Below are 19737 nucleotides of genomic sequence, written 5' to 3'. Positions count from 1 at the left end.
TCACGCCTGTAATCCCAACACTTTTGGAGGCCGTGGCGGGCGGTTCATGAGGTCGGGAGTTCAAGACCAGCCTGGCCAACATGGTGAAAGCCTGTCCGTCTCTACTAAAAATATAAAAATTAGCCGGGCATGGGAGTACACGCCTGTAATTCGAGCTACTCGGGAGGCTGAGGCAGGAGAATCACTTGAACCCAGCAGATGGAGGCTGCAGTTAGCTGAGATCGTGTCACTGCACTCCAGCCTGGGCAAAAGAGTGAGACTCTGGGAGGAAAAAAAAAAGAAATAGAATTAGCAACTACGTTTTGTGGACGTCATGAGGCAGCCAGGACTGTCCACATACATTCCCCAAAGGTAAGAGCCTACCTGTATTAAAGCAACAATAGCAATCATGACTACAGTGTCTAGTCATGATTTTTTAAAGTTCAGTTAATGTAGACTTGGGATCTCAAGCATAGCAATTCACACTCAAGTGAAGAATACAAAACCCTAGAATTTTAGAGCTGAAAGTTTTAATGAGCTAGTGCAGGGGATGGAACAGAAAGCATGGATCTTAAGAGCCCAGAAGACCAAAGTCTTATCTTCTTTAAATTATTAACTTATTGCTTCTCAGCTCCAAATCCACCCTTCTTTGCTTGCTCAGTGATGAGAGATGGGCTCTGCAAATACTTCTCCTTTGCCAGTTATCAAGAAAGTTAGGCTTATCAGTGAAGGGAACTGCAGGGTTTAGTTGTGCCTCCTCACCAGCCTGCTGCAGGTCAGCTTCCCCCAGGGCTCAAGGTTCCTGCACCTAACAGTGGTCAGCAGCTTCCCCAGCACCTCTTTTAATAGCTTCACAGTACAGTGCCTCCAGTGAGGCATTTCCTCTCGAATGACCACCCTGTGAACGGCCTCCCGGACACTTTCAGGTGACTCTGTAGGGGGTTCCAGGGCCCAGCACCTTCTCATAGACAGTTTCCAGTAGGGATGCCCAGGGAGGCATCTCAGCACATTTTCAGCCACCCAGTGCATCCCAGCAGTGTCCAAAGAGGTCTGGATCTCAAGCCTGGGCCATGGGGGTGGCAGACTGTCTGTTGGATGTTCTCTTTCAGCCCCAGGGATACAGGCTGCTCCCTGTATCTGCTGTCCTTGTATTCTTTAAAATCCTCTTTAATTTTTATTAACCAATTCCTCATTTCTCTAATTTCCTGTTATTAATTCTCAACTTTCCCTTTTCAAATTATTCTGTCTTCTAATTGGACTCTAAATATTTATCTCTTTACTACCAACTGTGGCTTTCAGCAAGTCAATACATCATCTTCAAAATAAAGATAAAATATCACTCCTTGGGCTGCAAAAGCACTGGAGGCCAGTAAAAGCTATTTAAGACCAGGAGCTGTGGCTCATGCCTGTAATCCCAGCACTTTGGGAGACCAAGGAAGGTGGACTGATTGAACCCAGGAGTTTGAGACCAGCCTGGGCAACATGGTAAAACGCTGTCTCCAAAAAAAATACAAAAATTAGCAAGAGGTGGTGGTGCATGCCTGTAGTTCCAACTACTTGTGGGGCAGGAGGATTGCTTGAGCCTGGGAAGTTGACGCTGCAGTGAGCTGTGTTTGCACCAGCCTGGGCGAAAAAGTGAGACCCTGTCTCAAAAAACAAACAACTAACAAAAGAAAACCTTTTCTGTTCAAATTATTGTGTGGCTTCTGTCTTCTAATCAGACTCTGAATATTTATATCCTTACTACCAACTGTGGATTTCAGCAAATCAATATATCATCTGTAAAATAAAGATAAAATGTTACTCCTTGGGGTGCAAAGGCTTTGCAGGCTGGTGAAAGCTATTCAAGGCATGGCACCATGGCTCATGTCTGTAATCCAGCACTTTTGGAGACCGAGACAGGAGGACTGATTGAGGCCAGAAGTTCAAGACCAGCCTGGGCAACAGAGTAGACTCTGTCTCTATAAAAAAAATAAGTTTAAACTAGGCACGGTGGCTCACGCCTGTAATCCCAGCACTTTGGGAAGCTGAGGCGGGCGGATCACCTGAGGTTGGGAGTTCCAGACCAGCCTGACCAACATGGAAAAAACCCGTCTCTACTAAAAATACAAAATTAGCCGGGCGTGGTGGTGCATGCCTGTAATCCCAGCTACTCAGGAGGCTGTGGCAGGAGAATTGCTTGAACCTGAAAGGTGGAGGCTGCGGTGAACCGAGATTGTGCCATTGCATACCAGCCTGGGCAACAAGACTGAAACTGTCTTAACAAAAAAAAAAATTAAGTTTAGGCCAGACACAGTGGCTCACACCTGTAGTCCCAGCACTTTGGAAGGCCGAGGCAGCCAGATCACTTGAGGTCAGGAGTTCAAGACTAGCCTGGCCAACATAGTGAAACCCTGTCTCTACTAAAAGCACAAAAATTAGCTGGGCGTGGGGGCGGGCGCCTGTAATCCCAGCTACTTGAGAGGCTGAGGCAGGAGAATCGCTTCAGTCGAGGAGGCAGAGGCTGCAGTGAGCCGAGATGGCGCCACTGCACTCCGGCTTGGGAAAAAGAGTAAGACTCAAAAAAAAAAAAAAAAAAAAGTTAAAAAATTGTTCAGGAAGAGAGCTCTCCCTCACCCCTTTCACCCACCTTTTTCTTCTTGGATGCCGTCTCCCAGCACGTAGTCACTACAAGTGCTTGGACATAAGTAGAGTGCCTGCCGAAGCTCCAAGTTGAGAAACCACACCTGAAGAAATGTGTTGACGTAACAAGTGGCTCCGAGGTTAGTCAGGCCCACAAACGAGTTCTACAAAATACAAAATTTATCATTATAAAATCCACTGTCCTTTAAACAATACATTTCTAAGCATTATTTTTAAATTTTCAGATTAAAAATTTGTAAGACTGTCACAACCAACATGGTATAGCCACCTTAAGTTTCTCTTGGCTGGAAGTGGGGCATAATTTTCATGAAAGCCCCATTTTGGGTTGACCACAGGAGTGAAAAAGACTTCGGACAGCATCACTGCTCATCTCTAGCATATCGTCTTCTCCAGCCACTTAAATCTAAAATTAGAACAGTGGATTCTAGAAAAGATTGGTTTTGAACAAGCGTATATAGGTTTTATGTTTGCTGTATTTCTAAACTGCCAGCATTCAGTAGAATGACCAAGTAAAACTTATGCAGAAAACTTCCTTTATATTCTAGAGATTTTAAAGATTGGGGGTGGTAGAGGGAACTGGCTGCAACTTTTTCCAAAGATAAGGTTGGGAATTCCTGACCTTACAAAGAATTATTCTTTTATTAAAATATCTATACAACAAACTTGGCTATTTCGTGAACGCTAAGCTTTATGTTTAGAAAATTTAATGTATATTTTTAAAAAGCAAAATTATATATAAAATACAAGCCCTAGAAAGCAAAATGCTATCATCGTGAGTTTGTTCCCTTGAATTACCATCTCCTTTAAAGAGGCTTTAAGATTTCGAAATAAAACATGCAATGTTAAAGCAAACATAGAATCAGCATTCAAACTAAAACTATTATTTAAAGGCTTACTCAATTACGCAGCTGCCTGTTCTAAAGCGTATCATTAAGAAGTGTTCCAATTCAAGTGGCTTAGAGCCTTAAGTTCTACTACTTATCTTAAAGCTGCACAGGTTACCTGAAATCAGTAGAGCTTTCTGATCACAGGCCCAAAACAAAAGCAAAAACAAAAACAAAAACATAGCATAATAGCAATCACTTAAAAAATGATGGTTTACCTTTTTTCTCCTCTCACAGTTGGGATCATCGATGTTATGAAAACTATTTTCATCTATTTCTCCTAACCAAATATGCTCACCAATACCAACCAAGCAATTCGGATTTCCTTTGCAGTTTCGTCTAAGGGAAGAAAAAAAAAAGTTTAACTTTTAAAACACCAAAGTTTCATGAGAGACAAACAAATTAAAACTACAATGAGATACCACTTCTCACCTATAAATTAGCAAAACTGAGAAAGTTATAAGACACTCATTTTTTGAGGCTGTCGAGAAGCAAGCATGCATATCCTGCTGGAAGAAATGCAATTGCTGACAAAACTACATAGACAACTACCTTTAGACCTAGCAATCTCATTTCTGAGGATTTATCCTTCCTTAGGCTACACCTCCAACAACGCAAAATCTCATGCATAAGGTTATTTATTACAGCACTGTCAATCACAAAATATTGGAAGCCACCGAAATGCCCAAACACAGACAATATGGTACATCTATATGGTAGAGTACTATGCAACTGTAAAACACACACGCAAAAAAAACATACACACACAGCATGAAAAAGATCTCTATGAACAGATATGAAGTAATTTATAAATCCAGGACACATTATTAAGTAAAAAAAGCAAAATGCAAAGGAGTATCTGTAGTATACTGTTACGTGTAAGAAATATGTAAGAAAATATACATGGACATATATTGGTTTATTTTGAACAAAAAGAAACAAAGAAAGGAAAAACCAGAGACTAATGAAATTGGTTACCTACAGAGCATGAGAGGGAATAAGGTTAAAAAAAAATGTACCTTTTTGGCCGGAGGCATGGTGGCTCACACCTGTAATCCCAGCACTTTGGGAGGCCAAGGCAGGTGGATAACAAGGTCAGGAGTTCGAGACCAGCCTGAAACCCTGTCTCTACTAAAAATACAGAAATTAGCCAGGTGTGGCGGTGCAGGCCTGTAATCCAGCTACTTGGGAGGTTGAGGCAGGAGAATCGCTTGAACCTGGGACACGAAGGTTGCAGGGAGCCAAGACTGCACCACTAACACCCTGGCCTGAGCGACAGAGCAAGACTCTATCTCGGAAAAAATGAATGAATTAATGAATGAATGAATGAAAAGGAAATGTACCTTTTCATATAATGCACAATTTGAGACCATGTGAGTGTTTCTCATACTACTTCATGCACACACACAAACGAAAATAAATCAACTGGCTAGGCGTGGTGGCCCACGCGTGTAATCCCAGTCCTTTGACACTTGAGGTCAGGAGTCTGAGACCAGCCTGGCCAACATGGTGAAACCCTGTCTCTACTAGAAAAACAAAAAGTAGCCAGGCGTGGTGGTACATGTCTGTAATTCCAGCTACAGGCTGAAGACTGGAGGTTGATGCAGAAGAACTGCTTGAACCCAGGAGGCTGAGGTTGCAGTGAGCCGAGATTGTGCCACTGCACTCCAGCATGGGCAACAGAGTGAGGCTCTGTCTCAAAAAAAAAAAAAAAAAAAAAAACAAAAATCAACAAGGATGTCAGGAACCCTAAATTCAAAACAGAAAACATATTTCAACTAAATAAAATATCCAGACTGAAGGGAAGGCAGGAGTAGGGGAGGCGTAGGGAGGGGTGTGACTGACCAAAGTAACTTGAACAGTCATCAAGCTCATTTAGTAGTACCCTCTGGCTAAAGACAAAAGGAACAAATATCCAACTCTAATTAGTAGGCTTCTTTTCCATAGAGACATGGGTTAGTAATTCTGAAACACAGATCCTGACTTCTAAATATTATCCAGTAAAAGAATCCAGTGCTCCTTGGAGAAATAAATGGCTGATTCCAAGGCCAGGGCAGTCAGTGAAATTAGAAAATGAACCTACAACATCTTACTGTGTCCTAAAAGGATGTACTGAAAGAGTGATGGAGACATGTTAAAAGAACACAAGAGTTGGCTGGAAGGGGAGGTCCCACTGGTCAAATTTGGCAACAAAATTTAGCAACAAAATAAGCAATAGTGTAAAGTAAGAATCCATCACTTCATGGTGAGATGGATGGAAGAAAAATCTCTTCCTTTTAGAAGAATACCAACTACCAAAGTGGAAGAACGACAGAATTAAAAATCTCCATTTGACATACATCAGATTCAGAAAAGAAAAAGAACCAGGCAAGAATCATCACGGATGCTAAAGTAGGCAAGCTGGAGAAATAACAACATTTACAATGTCTCAAAGTATCTCAGCACAAGTTAATTACAAAGGGAAAGATAGTAACCTTCAGTGGAGAAATCTGGCAGACACCACCTTAACCAAATACTTAAATTTAACACACCCAAGTAATGAATCTAATTGACACCACACACCTTCTGGTATAATGCACAACACAGAATCACTTCTGTGATGTTCTGGCCAAAAATGCATGGCCTTAATTGAATCATGAGGAAACATCAGACCAAACCAACTCAAGGGACTTTCTACAAAATAAGTCACTGTCATGAAATACAAAGAAAGATCCACTAACCGTTCCAGATTAAAGGAAACCGAAGAGACACAACTGAATGTAACATACGCTTAGGTTTTCTTTTGCTATAATGGAACATTACAGGACAAAGTTCTGCGTATCTCTGTAGGATGCCCACTAAAGGATTACCGATAACAGTAAAAGACCGGAAATTCATATGGAAGTAATAAAATAAATTACAATATAGCCAAACAATTAAAAACTACTGCTGTCATAAAATAAAAAGGTAGGCCGGGCACAGTGGCTCATGCCTGTAATCCCAACATTTTGGAAGGCCCAGGCGGGTGGATCACAAGGTCAGGAGTTCGAGACCAGCCTGGCCACCATGGTAAAACCTCATCTCTACTAAAAATACAAAAATTAGCCAGGTGTGGTGGAGGGCGCCTGTAATCCCAGCTACTCAGGAGGCTGAGGCAGGAGAAATCACTTGAAACTGGAAGGCGCAGGCTGCAGTGAGCTGAGATCATGCCACTGCACTCCAGCCTGGGAAACAGGAGCGAAACTCCATCTCAAAAAAAATAAAAAGAAAAATAAATAAATAAAAAGGTAGGGAAAGTTTTTAATGTTGTGATATATAATGGTATCATTAGCTGAAAAAAGGAAGGTGGGCCAGGCATGGTGCATCCCAGCACTTTGGGAGGCTGAGGCAGGCGGATAAACTGAGGTCGGGATTTCAAGACCAGCCTGACCAACATGGAGAAACCCTGTCTCTACTGAAAATACAAAATCAGCCGGGCATGGCGGCGCATGCCTGTTAATCCCAGCTAGTCGAGAGGCTGAGGCAGGAGAATTGCTTGAGCCTGGGAGGTGGACATTGTGGTGAGCCAAGATCATGCCATCACACTCCAGCCTGGGCAACAAGCGCGAAACTTTGTCTCAAAAAAAAAAAAAAGGAAGGTATAAAATGTTGCCATTTTTTAAAATTTACAAGTGGGATAAACACATCTGTTTGTTTAGATAGAAAAGTATGCTATAAAGTGGAAACAACTTTATTGGCAAAGATTATCTCTGTACTTGCCAGATGTAAGTCAGAAGTAAACAACACTCTGAACTTCCTTTTTTCTTTTTTTTTTTTTGAGACTCCCACACTGAAGTGGCACATTTATGGCTCATTGCAGCCTCTACATCCTGGACTTAAATGATCCTCCAGCCTCAGCCTCTGGAGTAGCTGGGACCACAGGTGCATGCCACCATACTTGGATAATTTTTAAATTTTTTTTTGTAGAGACAGGGTCTCACCATGTTGCTCAGGCTGACCCCATCCTTTTTATATCTTTCAGACTTTGAACAATAAAATGTATTACATATTCCAAAAATAAGTAAATAATTGTTTTAATGTTCTGTTTAAACATATTGTCTTCTAAAATATAAAAATGAAGCTGGGTGTTGTGGCACATGCTTAAAATGCCAGCTATTCAGGAGGCTCAGGCAGAAGATGGCCTAAGCCCAGGAGTTGGAGGCTGCAATGAACTATGATTGCACCTGTGAAAAGCCACTGCACTACAGCCTGGGCAACAAAGTGAGACCCTGTCTCTATTTTAAAACTTTTGAAATAATAAAAATGAAAACAAAACAAGTTCGACCAATTTAAGAACAGTTCTGTCAGCTTATGTCAAAGCCAGGAGGGAAAAAAGCTTATTAATGAAATAAAAGTAGAACCTATCCACTGTGGGGAGAAGCAGCTAGGGTTTTTAGTGCTTATAACTTACCTCTAATGGGAAAGGTCTACTATAAGAGAGTTAAAGAAACAAAACTGACCAGGTATGGTGGCTCCTGCCTGTAATCAATCCCAGCACTTTGGGAGGCCGAGGTGGGCAGATCACTTGAGGTCAGGAGTTTAAGACCAGCCTGGCCAACATGGCAAAACCCCATCTTTACTAAAAATACAAAAATTTGCCAAGCGTGGTGGCATGTCCGTGTAATCCCAGCTACTCGGGAGGCTGAGGTGAGAGAATCGCTTGAACCAGGGAGTCGGGGGTTTGCAGTGAGCTGTGATCGCACCACTGCATCCCAGTCAGGCTGGGCAACAGAGCGAGATTCTGTCTCAAAAAAAAAAAAAAAGGAAAGAGAAAAGAAAAGAACACTGACTCTGGGACTGAGAAAAGTAACGTAAAATCTTTCCTGGGAACAGTGACAAGGATATATTAGGAAGGTTCTTTTGAAAGAGAACTACAGCTAGTGGCAATGGACTCTCTCAAGGGTCTTTAGGAGATAGGAAAAAAGTGTCAGTAACCATGGTGAAAATACACCTCTAAAACAAAGTAGGCACTTATTTTATCCATTCTTTCAACTCTGCTTTTCAAAGGTGTAATATCAAGTCTTGTTTGTTCACTCCCTCCTCTTGGACGAGTGGGTGGTAAACATTTTTCACATGACTTGGCTGGGGAGGCAGACACTCCCATGGGTCAAACACATACATGATTCTCAGAAAACAGTTCCAGTGGATCTGGTCAGATTTTTTTTTTTTTGAAAAGGAGTCTCGCTCTGTGGCCCAGGCTGGAGTGCAGTGGCCGGATCTCAGCTCACTGCAAGCTCCGCCTCCCGGGTTCACGCCATTCTCCTGCCTCAACCTCCCGAGTAGCTGGGACTACAGGCGCCCGCCACCTCGCCCGGCTAGTTTTTTGTATTTTTTAGTAGAGACGGGGTTTCACCGTGTTAGCCAGGATGGTCTCGATCTCCTGACCTCATGATCCGCCCGTCTCAGCCTCCCAAAGTGCTGGGATTACAGTGTTGAGCCACTGCGCCCGGCCCTCTGGTCAGATTTTAGTCTTCAGTTCCTGATAGCAAAATAATTCAGACAATGAACAAAAGGTAGGCTCTCCCTGTCCTCACCTCTACCACTCCCCACCCAAAAATCAGGCATACGTAACTGGTTCTAAAGCTGGCATCAAAAGGCAAACACAACCTATGGCCTAAATATTACCACAATAAGACTTTCAAAAGCTACTATGAGAAGCTGGGAGCAATCTGTATTATTAGGCCCCAGAACACTGGCGTTGTTCTTTTTAAATTTTCTTAAATTAACTGCTTGCTAGGTATTACTAAGTCTTCAGTTGGCTAGAACACCATCACAGCAGAATGCCAAATGCAGGTGACCTGTGATAGCCTACCACCCCCGGCCAAACCTATGGCTTCCGAGCCTCTATGGCCACAATTCAGGAGGGAACCAAAAAGCCAAAGGCGGTGCTTTGCATTAAAAGGGCTTGGGCTTTCTAAATGTCTAAATTGTTGCTAAGTCTTTCATACACAGCCCAATATGGGGCGGGGCGGGGGGGGGGGCGGTGGTGTTGTGTTTGTTCTCTTACTTAGAGAAGAAAGAATCTACCTAAAAAACACAAATAACAGCCGGACGCGGTGGCTCACGCCTATAATCCCAACACTTTGGGAGGCCAAAGCGGGCGGATCACTGAGGTCGGGAGTTTGAGCCCAGCCTGGCCAACATGGAGAAACCTCGTCTCTACTAAATATACAAAAAATTAGCCGGGCATGGCAGCACATGCCTGTAATCCCAGCTACTCAGGAGGCTGAGGCAGGAGAATCGCTTGAACCCGGGAGGCAGAGGGTGTGGTGAGCCGAGATCACGTCATTGCACTCCAACCTTGGCAACTAGAGAGAAACTCTGTGTCAGGAAAAAAAAGAAAAGAAAAGAAAACGACAGACACAAATCACAATTCTAATTATAAGCTGTTATTTCTAAAGCCAGCCTTAGCAGCACAGCAGAATGCCAACTACAGAGGGCTGTAGCCTCTCCCATTCGTCATTCTCCAATGCCCCTAACTCCATTTTATCCCTCATTAGGAGTAGGCCCCAGGTGTCAAGGATTATTTATCATCATGTATATGCCAATTTCCTTACAGTAGAAAAATAGTTTTGTGTACTTGTGTCTATCAACTATAAAGACAGATCAAGGAGGCTGAGTGTTTCACAAAATATAAGACAGTGTCAGGGAGCAGTGGTTCACACCTGTAGTCCCAGCATTTCGAGAGGCTGAGGCAGGCAGATCACTTGAGGCCAGGAATTTGTCACCAGCCAGGCAAATATGGCGAAAAACCGTCTTTACTAAAAATACAAAAAATTAGCTGGGAGTGGTGGCACATGCCTGTAGTCCCAGCTGCTCAAGAAGCTGAGATAAGAGAATTGTTTGAACTCCGGAGGCAGAGGTTGCAGTGAGCTGAGATCACACCACTGCACTCCAGCCTGGGCATCAGAGAGAAACCCTATCTCCAAAAAATATTTTAAAAAGCCCAGTCCCAGTGGCTCATGCCTGTAATCCCAGCACTTTGGGAGGCCGAGGCTGGTGGATCATGAGGTCAGGAGTTCAAGACAAACCTGGCCAAGATGGTGAAACCCTGACTCTACTAAAAATACAAAACTTAGCCGGACATGGTGGCAGGCGCTTGTAATCTCAGCTACTTTGGAGGCTGAGGCAGAGAACTGCTTGAACCTGGGAGGCGGAGGTGGCAGTGAGCCGAAATCATGCCACTGCACACCAGCCTGGGCAACAGAGTGACACTCCGTCTCAAAAGAAAAAAGAAAAAAAAAAGAAAAGACTTGATCACATAGGCATGACTGACTGAATCACTGGCCACCGGAGATCAACAACCTTTAGCTCCTCTCCCCTCCCAGAGGTCAGAATAAAAGTTCTAACCCTCTCATCAAGTGGTTGGTTCTCCTGGCAACCAGCCTCTGTCTGGAGGCTACTAAGAGCTCCCAGCCATCAGTCATTTCATTAGCATACAAAAAGACACTTAGTCACTTTGGAGATTCCAAAGGTTTTAGGAGCTGTGCCAGAAGTAGTACAAAGACTAAACATATATTTCTTATAAATCAAACTATCATATAACCCTGCAGGGAAAATAACTAAAAAAAAATCTCAAAAATGCTAAATGACACCAATGTTTTTGTTTCAATAATTCTACTTCTGGGCACAGGTCCACAAACTTGAGTAATAACAGCACAATGGCAATGCCATAGCACAATAAGGAATTCAGATAACCCTAATGGGTACTTTGTTCCAAGACTGCACTGGATGAGAACAGCAAAGTGTTAGGTAGAGGATAGGTTCCAAAAGGTTTGGTTTTGATGTGTTCGGCAGACATCTGCTGTGATTTTAGGCCAGAGACACACTTTGGCAGCAGTAAAAAGGACAGACTGGGCCCAGCGCGGTGACTCACGTCTGTAATCCCAGCGTTTTGGGAGGCTGAGGCGGGCAGATCGCTTGAGGTCAGGAGTTCGAGACCAGCCTGGCCAATATGGTGAAATCCCATCTCTACTAAAAATTCAAACATTAGCCAGGCGTGGTGGCGTGCGACTATAGTCCCACCTACTCCAGAGATTGAGGCATAAGACTCACTTGAACCCAGGAGGCGGAGGTTGCAGTGAGCCGAGATCACACCACTGCATTCAAGTCTGGGTGACAGAGCAAGACTCTGTCTCAAAAATAATAATAATAATAATAATAATGAGAGCCCAAAGCTGAACAAGGCATGAGACATAACTCAGAAGCTAAACAAGGTGTGAGACATAACTAATAATTTTTCTCGTGGAAGATGAGGTCTTAAAAAGCCAATTCAGGCCGGGTGCGGTGTCTCATGCCTGTAATCCTAGCCCTTGGAAGGCTGAGGTGGGCGGATCACCTGAGACAGGAGAATCGTTTGAAACCAGGAAGCCAAGGTTGCAGTTAGCTGAGATCCCACTGTACTCCAGCCTTGGCGACAAAGTGAGACTCCATCTCCAAAAAAAAAAAAGCCAATTCAGTGGGAATAGGAATGGAGGAAGTTCAAGCATATTGATGGGAATAAATCAATAGAACCTGGGGACTAATAAGATGCGACAGGCAAGAAAGAAAAGGAGAAATCTGGAATGATGCCCAAAATTGTAACAAAACGATTTTCCAGGCTGGACGCGGTGGCTCACACCCGTAGTCCCAGCACTTTGAAAGGCTGAGGGGGGAGGGTCACTTGAGACCAGGAGTTCAAGACCAGCCTGGCCAATATGGCAAAACCCTACTAAACCTCTATTAAAAATATAAAAATTAGCTGGGTGTGGTGGCGAATGCCTGTAATCCCAGCTACTCCAGAGGCTGTCACGAGAATCACTTGAACCCGGGAGGCAGAGGTTGCAGTGAGCCGAGATTATGGCACTGCACCCTAGTATGGGTGACACAGCAAAAAAAAACAATTTCCAGAAATCAAAAATTGTGTTCGGAGAGTAGAAAAGTAGTAGGCTAGGTATCAAAGGGTATGAATGACTAAGTTTCTTCTATAATATATTGACTATGGGTAGGAGATACACTTTCAGTTCTGTTTTGGTAGATCTCCAAGTATCTGTCATTTAAGAGTATGCACGATGAGTGGAAAATTTATAATCAAAGATTTCACAGTTGCTATGCAGTTCAAAGATTCATCCTTTGAATGGGAAAGGGGGTAGGGATTTCACTCCAAGTGGTCATTTACAGATGTTCTGCTTCTTCTTCTTCATCACCTCTTAGTTTCTTAGTTTTTATTTATTTATTTACGAGATGGAGTCTCGTTCCATCCCCAGGCTGGAGTGCACTGCAACCTCTACCTAACCGGTTCAAGAGATTCTCCTGCCCCAGCCTCCTGAGACTCATGCCTGTAATCCCAGCACTTTGGGAAGCTGAGACGGGTGGATCACTTGAGGTCAGGACTTCGAGACCAGCCTGGCCAACATGGCAAAACCCTGTCTCTACTACAAATACAAAAATCAGCCGGCGTGGTGGCCAAAATCTATAATCCCAGCTACTTGAGAGGCTGAGGCAGGAGAATCGCTTGAACCCGGGAGGTGGAGGTTGCAGTGAGTCAAGATCGTGCCACTGCACTCCAGCCTGGGTGACAGGGCAAGACTCTGTCTCAAGAAAAAACAAAAAACAAAACAAAAGAAAATCCATGGCCTCCTGGGCACTCAGGGTGTGTAATACTCTACTCCCAGGCTCAGGTGATCTTCCCACCTCAGCCTTCCAAACAGCTGGGACCACAGGCATACCACTGCACCTAGCTAATTTTTTTTATTTTTTTGTATCATTTGTAGTGATGGGGTTTAGCCTCATTGCGCAAGCTGGGCTAGAATTCCTTGACTCAAGTGATCCACCCACCTCAGCCTCCCAAAGTCCTGGGATTATAGGTGTAAGCCACTGTGCCTGGTGAAACTAGTAGGCCTCACAAAACCTAAAAAGTTAGCACCAGGTGGCCCTAGATAGGGTCCCACCCTGCCTAGATAGGGTCCCACCCTGCCTCGATAGTGTCCCACCCTGCCTCGATAGTGTCCCACCCTGATAGGGTCCCACCCTGCCAATTCCGGGAAACAACCTCATGAGGTCCCACCCTGCCAATTCCAGGGGTCTCACCCTGCCTCGAAGTTCCCGGAATCATCAACTCCAGGAAAGAACCTCATAAGGTCCTGCTCTAACCAATTAAACCAAGACCCCTTACTCAGGCTATAGCTAGACCCAATCATTTTACGCCTTAAGCTTTGTTTGAATTTCGCGCCATAAGCTGTGTTTGAACTTGTGTTAGCCTATATAAACAGCCTGTAACAAGCAGTCGGGGTCCCAAGACCAACTTAGAGCTTGGGACCCTAGCGCGCTAGTAATAAATAACTCTCTGCTGTGAACCTCGTGTCGGTGATCCTTCGCGACGACCCCTGCCCAGGAGGGAATCGAGAGTTCGGTTCCAACACCTGGGACCTTTTTTTTTCTTTTTTTTTGAGACGGAGTTTCGCTCTGTTGCCCAGGCTAGAGTGCAGTGGTGCAGTGGCTCAATCTCAGCTCACTGCAACCTCCGCCTCCCATTTTCAAGCGAGTCTCCTGCGTCAGCCTCCCAAGTAGCTGGGACGACAGGCATACCCCCACTGTGCCCGGCTAATTTTTGTATTTTTAGTAGAGATGGGGTTTCACTATGTTGGCCAGGCTGGTCTCGATCTCCTGACCTCGTGATCTGTCCACCTTAGCCTCCCAAAGTGCTTAAAACACTGAAGTACAGATTTTCCTGAAAGCGAAAATAAAGGAGAACCAAGATAATATAAATTCTAGGTTCTAGTTATTAAAAACTTTACAGTGATTTTCATGTAATGCCTCATGGCATTACTGTATCAAGGTCTCATAAATTAGACATGCGAGAAATAAGCAAATCTAAAAACAGGTCACGCATGGTGGCTCATGCCTGTAATCCCAGCACTTTTGGAGGCCAAGGCAGAAGGACTGCTTGAGCCCAGGAGTTCAAGGCCATCCTGGGCAACACGGTGAGACCCTATCTCTACAAAGAAAAAAATTTTTTTAATGAGCCAGGTGGAGTGGCACATGCGGGTGGTCCCAGCTATTGGGGAGGCTAAGATAGGAGGACCTGTTTGAGCCCAGGAAGTTGAGGCTGCAGTGGGTTGCTCACGCCACCCAGCTCTAACTAGGATGACAGAACAAGACTGTCTCAAAAAAACAAATAAACAATAAAAACAAAGCAACTACAAAGAGGTCACTTAGCACTTACGTCCTATTTTCCTACAACTCCTCTGCCATATATGTATAGAGAAGTCGGGCATAAAAAGTTTGGGAAGCAACTGACAAACCAAATTAAATAAAACAACACCAAAGTTACATAAAACATCAAAGATGGAAAGCTTCTTAAATTGTTGGCAATCCTTTAAATAGTATAGTGAGTACTCAAAAAAAACCTAAATATATATATATATTTTATTTTTTTTTGAGATAGAATCTCGCTCTCTTGCGCAGGCTGGGGTGCAGTGGCATGATCTCGGCTCACCGCAACCTCCGCCTCTCAGGTTCAAGCAGTTCTCCTGCTTCAGCTTCCTGAGTAGCTGGGATTACGAGCATGCACCACCACGCTTGGCTAATTTTTGTATTTTTAGTGGAGACAGGGTTTCACCAGGTTGGCCAGGCTGGTCTCAAACTCCTGACCTGAAGTGACCAACCCACCTCAGCCTCCCAAAATGCTGAGATTACAGGCGTGACCCACTGCACCTGGCTTAAATATATTTTAAAGCTTAAGAATCCAATCAACCTAGCAAACATGAAATAACTTCATTTTTTCCAAGCCTACAAAGTTAGGCCCCACTAAACTGGGATTCAAACACTACAGAAAAAGGAGAACCAGCAAAGCAAAAATGATTTTTAAGGTGAGACTACTTGGAAACACTAGAAATCTACTTTCTTTTTAAGAGACAGGGTCTTGCTGTGTTGCACAGGCTGGACTCAAATTCTTGGGCTCCAGCAATTCTCCCACCTCAGCCTCCCGAATAGCTGAGACTGCAGGTGTGTACCACCATGCCCAGTCTATAATCTTTCTAAAAGGCTACCTCCCAAATTGGTATTAAAGGAAAAACGTTCAGGGCAGGAGAGAACTAACTGGCAAGTCAAAAGGAGTTGCCCAGTCTAAAAAGGATTATTTAGCTATTCAAACTGGAATGATTTTTTTTTTTTTTCTTACAGTGGGACTTCTTGGTTCTCCAAGGATGATTTGAAATGTTTCTCAAAATTAATACGATTTGGGAAACACTGGCCAAGCACTTGGGAAAAAAAAAAACCACACACACACACACACACACACAGTATCTTTCAATTTTACTGGAAATCAAGATACCATTATTTACTTATAAATTTTCTTTTTCTTTTTTTTTTTTTGAGAAGGAATCTCCCTCTGTTGACCAGGCTGGAGTGCAGTGGCGTGACCTCGGCTCACTGCAACCTCCGCCTCCCGGGTTCAAGCAATTCTCCTCCCTCAGCCTCCTGAGTAGCTGGGATTACAGACATGCGCCACCACGCCCAGCTAATTTTTGTATTTTTAGTAGAGATGGAGTTTCACCATATTGGTCAAGCTGGTCTGGATCTCCTGACCTTGTGATCCGCCTGCCTCAGCCTCCCAAAGTGCTGGGATTACAGGCATGAGCCACCACACCCAGCCAAAAAGAGTTCAATTTAATACTCTGATAGCAAGAACACAAAGACAGGAACGTTCATATACTGCACACAACTGGTAGGAGAAAACCCTGCAAAGGTAATGTATATCAAAAGCCTTTCGACACACATTATGTTCATGCTATTTTCACAATGTTTTTCTAAGAAAATAATTAGATGGGCAGATAATATTTACTTATAAGATGTTCTCAGTATTAAAAAAAGAGCCTCCCTCCCTTACAAAAAGGAAGAGGAAGTGGAGGAGGGGCAGGGAACACAACAAGAAGACAAAGGCAGGTAGACAAATGCCCAATAGGAAACAGTTAAATGGTTCTTTAGGGTATGTAAAATGGAGTATTGCACAATGATTCCACATTTCTGGGGGAGGCTGGATGCGGTGGCTCACAGCCGTAATCCCAGCACTTTGGGAGGCTAAGGAGGGAGCATTCCTGGAGCCTAGGAGTTCAAGGCAGCAGTGGGCTATGATCATCCCACTGCACTCCAGGCTGGGCGACAGTGAGACTGTCTCATAAATAAACAAACAAACAAAGTTTTTCAAACACACAGAAAACATAAGAATGTTTAGATCCAATATGAAGCTTTTCTTCTACTGTACTTCTTTTTTACATTGTCCCAAATGCAAGGCCAATTTTTTTTTAATGATTAGATTGCTACCTCAGGAAGCCAAGGGAAATGAATGAGGTATAAAAAGTTTGCAAAATACAAAAAAGTCTCAGCAGGTACCTCACTCAACTCCGACATGGAAAAAATCTCCAGCCCTACAGAGACTGAGCATCGCATCAAGTTCCTGATTGCTGTTTTCCAGGAGGATGCTGGAAAGGATGCCACAACCACAAACTCTCCAAAAGGGGAGCCCCTCAGTTTCGTGAATACAGAACTGGCTGCCCTCACGCAGAACCACAAGGACCCTGGTGTCCTTGACCACATGATGAAGAAATTACACCTCAACTGTGACAGGCAGTTAAGATTTCCAAAAATTGCTTAATCTTTTTTGTTTCCCTCACCTCAGACTGAAAAATTTCTTAATCTTATGGGCAGCATGGCCCTAGTTCACCATAAGCCATGAATGCTTTATCATGGCTACCTATTCCTAGAAGCAAATCTAAGAAACTCTTGGGTCTTGCCTTCAAGCCCCACCCCTGTCAAGCCCCACCCCCTCTTTCCTTCTAGGCTCTCAGTCACCATCTCCTCCTCATGGCTCCCACACCCCCTAAACCCAGCATACCCACTACCTATGCAGGCCACTGCTGCTAGTAGTAATAAAACAGTATCGTTTTGGTTTTGGTTTGTGTTTTGAGGCAGGGTTTTGCTCTATTGCCCAGGCTGTAGTGCAGCAGTAAAATCGTAACTCAGTGCAGCCTGGTCTTCCTGGCCCCAAGTGATCCTCCTGTCTTTGCCTCCCAAACTGCTGGGATTACTAGCATAAGCCACCGCACTTGGCCCAATATCATTTTTTAAAACACACACATAGTCTTGTCATGTATTTAATTTTAAGTAATTGTAATTGTTTTCCCCATGTATGTCTTCCTTTTGCTTAGAGTTGTTGCTTTTGCTAACATCAGATTAGCAGTCATTCAATAATCCTCTGCTACTTTGCTGAAGTCATAGAGATCAAGTAACCTCAAATTATTCCATGATCTTACTTCCCAACTGATGAGAAGAGTCAATTCCAGGTCTAAACATGAAAGATAAAGCAGGCCAGGCACGGTGGCTCACGCCTGTAATCCCAGCACTTTGGGAGGCCCAGACAGGCGGATCACGAGGTCAGGAGATCGAGACCATCCTGGCTAACACGGTGAAACCCCGTCTCTACTAAAAATACAAAAAACTAGCCGGGCGAGGTGGCGGGCGCCTGTAGTCCCAGCTACTCGGGAGGCTGAGGCAGGAGAATGGCGTAAACCCAGGAGGCGGAGCTTGCAGTGAGCTGAGATCCGGCCACTGCACTCCAGCCCCGGCGACAGAGCAAGACTCCGTCTCAAAAAAAAAAAAAAAAAAAAACAAAGAAGAGAACAACAGACATTGGGGTCTTACTTGGGGGTGCAGGTGGGAGGAGGGAGGGGAGCAGAAAATATTTTTTTTTTGAGACAGGGTCTCGCTGTCACCCAGGCTAGAGTGCAGTGCCAAGATCTCAGCTCACTGCAACCTCTACCTCCTGGGTTCAAGCAATTCTCCCACCTCAGCTTCCCAAGTAGCTGGGATTACAGGCATGCACCACCATATCTGGCTAATTTTTGTGTATTTGTAGACACGGGTTTTTGCCATGTTCCCCAGGCTGGTCTCGAACTCCTGGCCTCAAGTGATCCACCTACCTCAGCCTCCCAAAATGCTGGGATTAAAGACATAAGCCACTGTGTCAGGTCTACAAAAAATTTTTGAATTAGCCAAGCATGGTAGTGAGCGTCTGTAGTCTCAGCTACTGGGGAAGCTGAAGTGGGAGGACCACCTAGACAGACCCCAGAGGTCGAGGCTGCAGTGAGCTGTGATCACACCACGTACTCCAGCCTGGGTGATGAAGTGAAATCCTGTTATCAAAAAAAAAAAAAAAAAAAGGCCGGGCGCGGTGGCTCAAGCCTGTAATCCCAGCACTTTGGGAGGCCGAGACGGGCGGATCACGAGGTCAGGAGATCGAGACCAGCCTGGCTAACCCGGTGAAACCCCGTCTCTACTAAAAAATAAAAAAAATTAGCCGAGCGAGGTGTCGGGCGCCTGTAGTCCCAGCTACTCAGGAGGCTGAGGCAGGAGAATGGCCTAAACCCGGGAGGCGAAGCTTGCAGTAAGCTGAGATTCGGCCACTGCACTCCGGCCTGGGCGACAGAGCGAGACTCTGTCTCAGAAAAAAAAAAAAAAAAAAAGACACTAAAATACATATGCAGAATGTTCACTGCAGCTTTATTCATGATGACCAAATACATGGAAAAGTCAAAATGACCATCACTAGTAGAAAGGAATATAATATATGGTATATACTCACACACTGAAACAACGTACAGCACTGCTGGTCCCACTGGCTCATGCTTATAATCCCTTCACTCTGGGAGGCCAAAGTGGGCAGATTGCTTGAGCCCAGGAGTTCCAGATCAGCCTGGGCAACATATCAAGACCTCGTCCCCCATCAAAAAAAAAAAAAAAAATTGTACAGCACTAAAAGTGAACACACTACTGCTTACACATAAATTAATCTTATAACGTTGAGTGAAAGAAAACAGAAGCAGAAGGAATGATAATGTATTTATATACATAAAGTTCAACATAGGCAAAATAATCTGCTAAATTCAAAGTAAGGGTAAGTGGTTCCCTTCAAGGAAGAGAGGTAGTAGTAACTGGCAGGAGAAAAATGGAAGATAAGGGTGTCTTGAAGTGCTAGTAATGTTTCGATCTTGGTGGTAGATACATGACAGATAAATTTCTTTTGTGATAATTAGTCAATCAAGTGTTACTCTTTTTGTTTTTTTTTTTTCTGAGACAGAGCTCACTCTGTCGCCCAGGCTGGAGTGCAGTGGCATGATCTCAGCTCACTGCAACCTCCGCCTCCCAGGTTCAAGCAATTCTCCTGCCTCAGCCTTCT

General features: G+C 44.1%; 1 protein-coding gene across 3 annotated transcripts in view; it reads right to left on the bottom strand.

The window, feature by feature from the left end:
- USP48 (ubiquitin specific peptidase 48) overlaps nt 1-19737 on the bottom strand; it is a 111179-nt gene that overhangs the window by 79014 nt on the left and 12428 nt on the right. For all 3 annotated transcript variants that reach the window (XM_011933968.1, XM_011933967.1, XM_011933969.1), the window contains exons 2-3: nt 3725-3845; nt 2609-2765 (exon numbers count right to left, since the gene is read on the bottom strand). In XM_011933968.1, coding sequence (XP_011789358.1) covers nt 2609-2765; nt 3725-3845 — 278 coding nt within the window. The remainder of the gene's footprint in view (nt 1-2608; nt 2766-3724; nt 3846-19737) is intronic.

The sequence above is a fragment of the Colobus angolensis genome, unplaced genomic scaffold, assembly GCF_000951035.1.
Source record: "Colobus angolensis palliatus isolate OR3802 unplaced genomic scaffold, Cang.pa_1.0 Scaffold130, whole genome shotgun sequence".
In the NCBI taxonomy this organism is placed as follows: Eukaryota; Metazoa; Chordata; class Mammalia; order Primates; family Cercopithecidae; genus Colobus; species Colobus angolensis.
The sequence above is the reverse complement of the archived record's forward strand: the minus strand, read 5'-3'. Positions and strand labels throughout refer to the sequence as shown.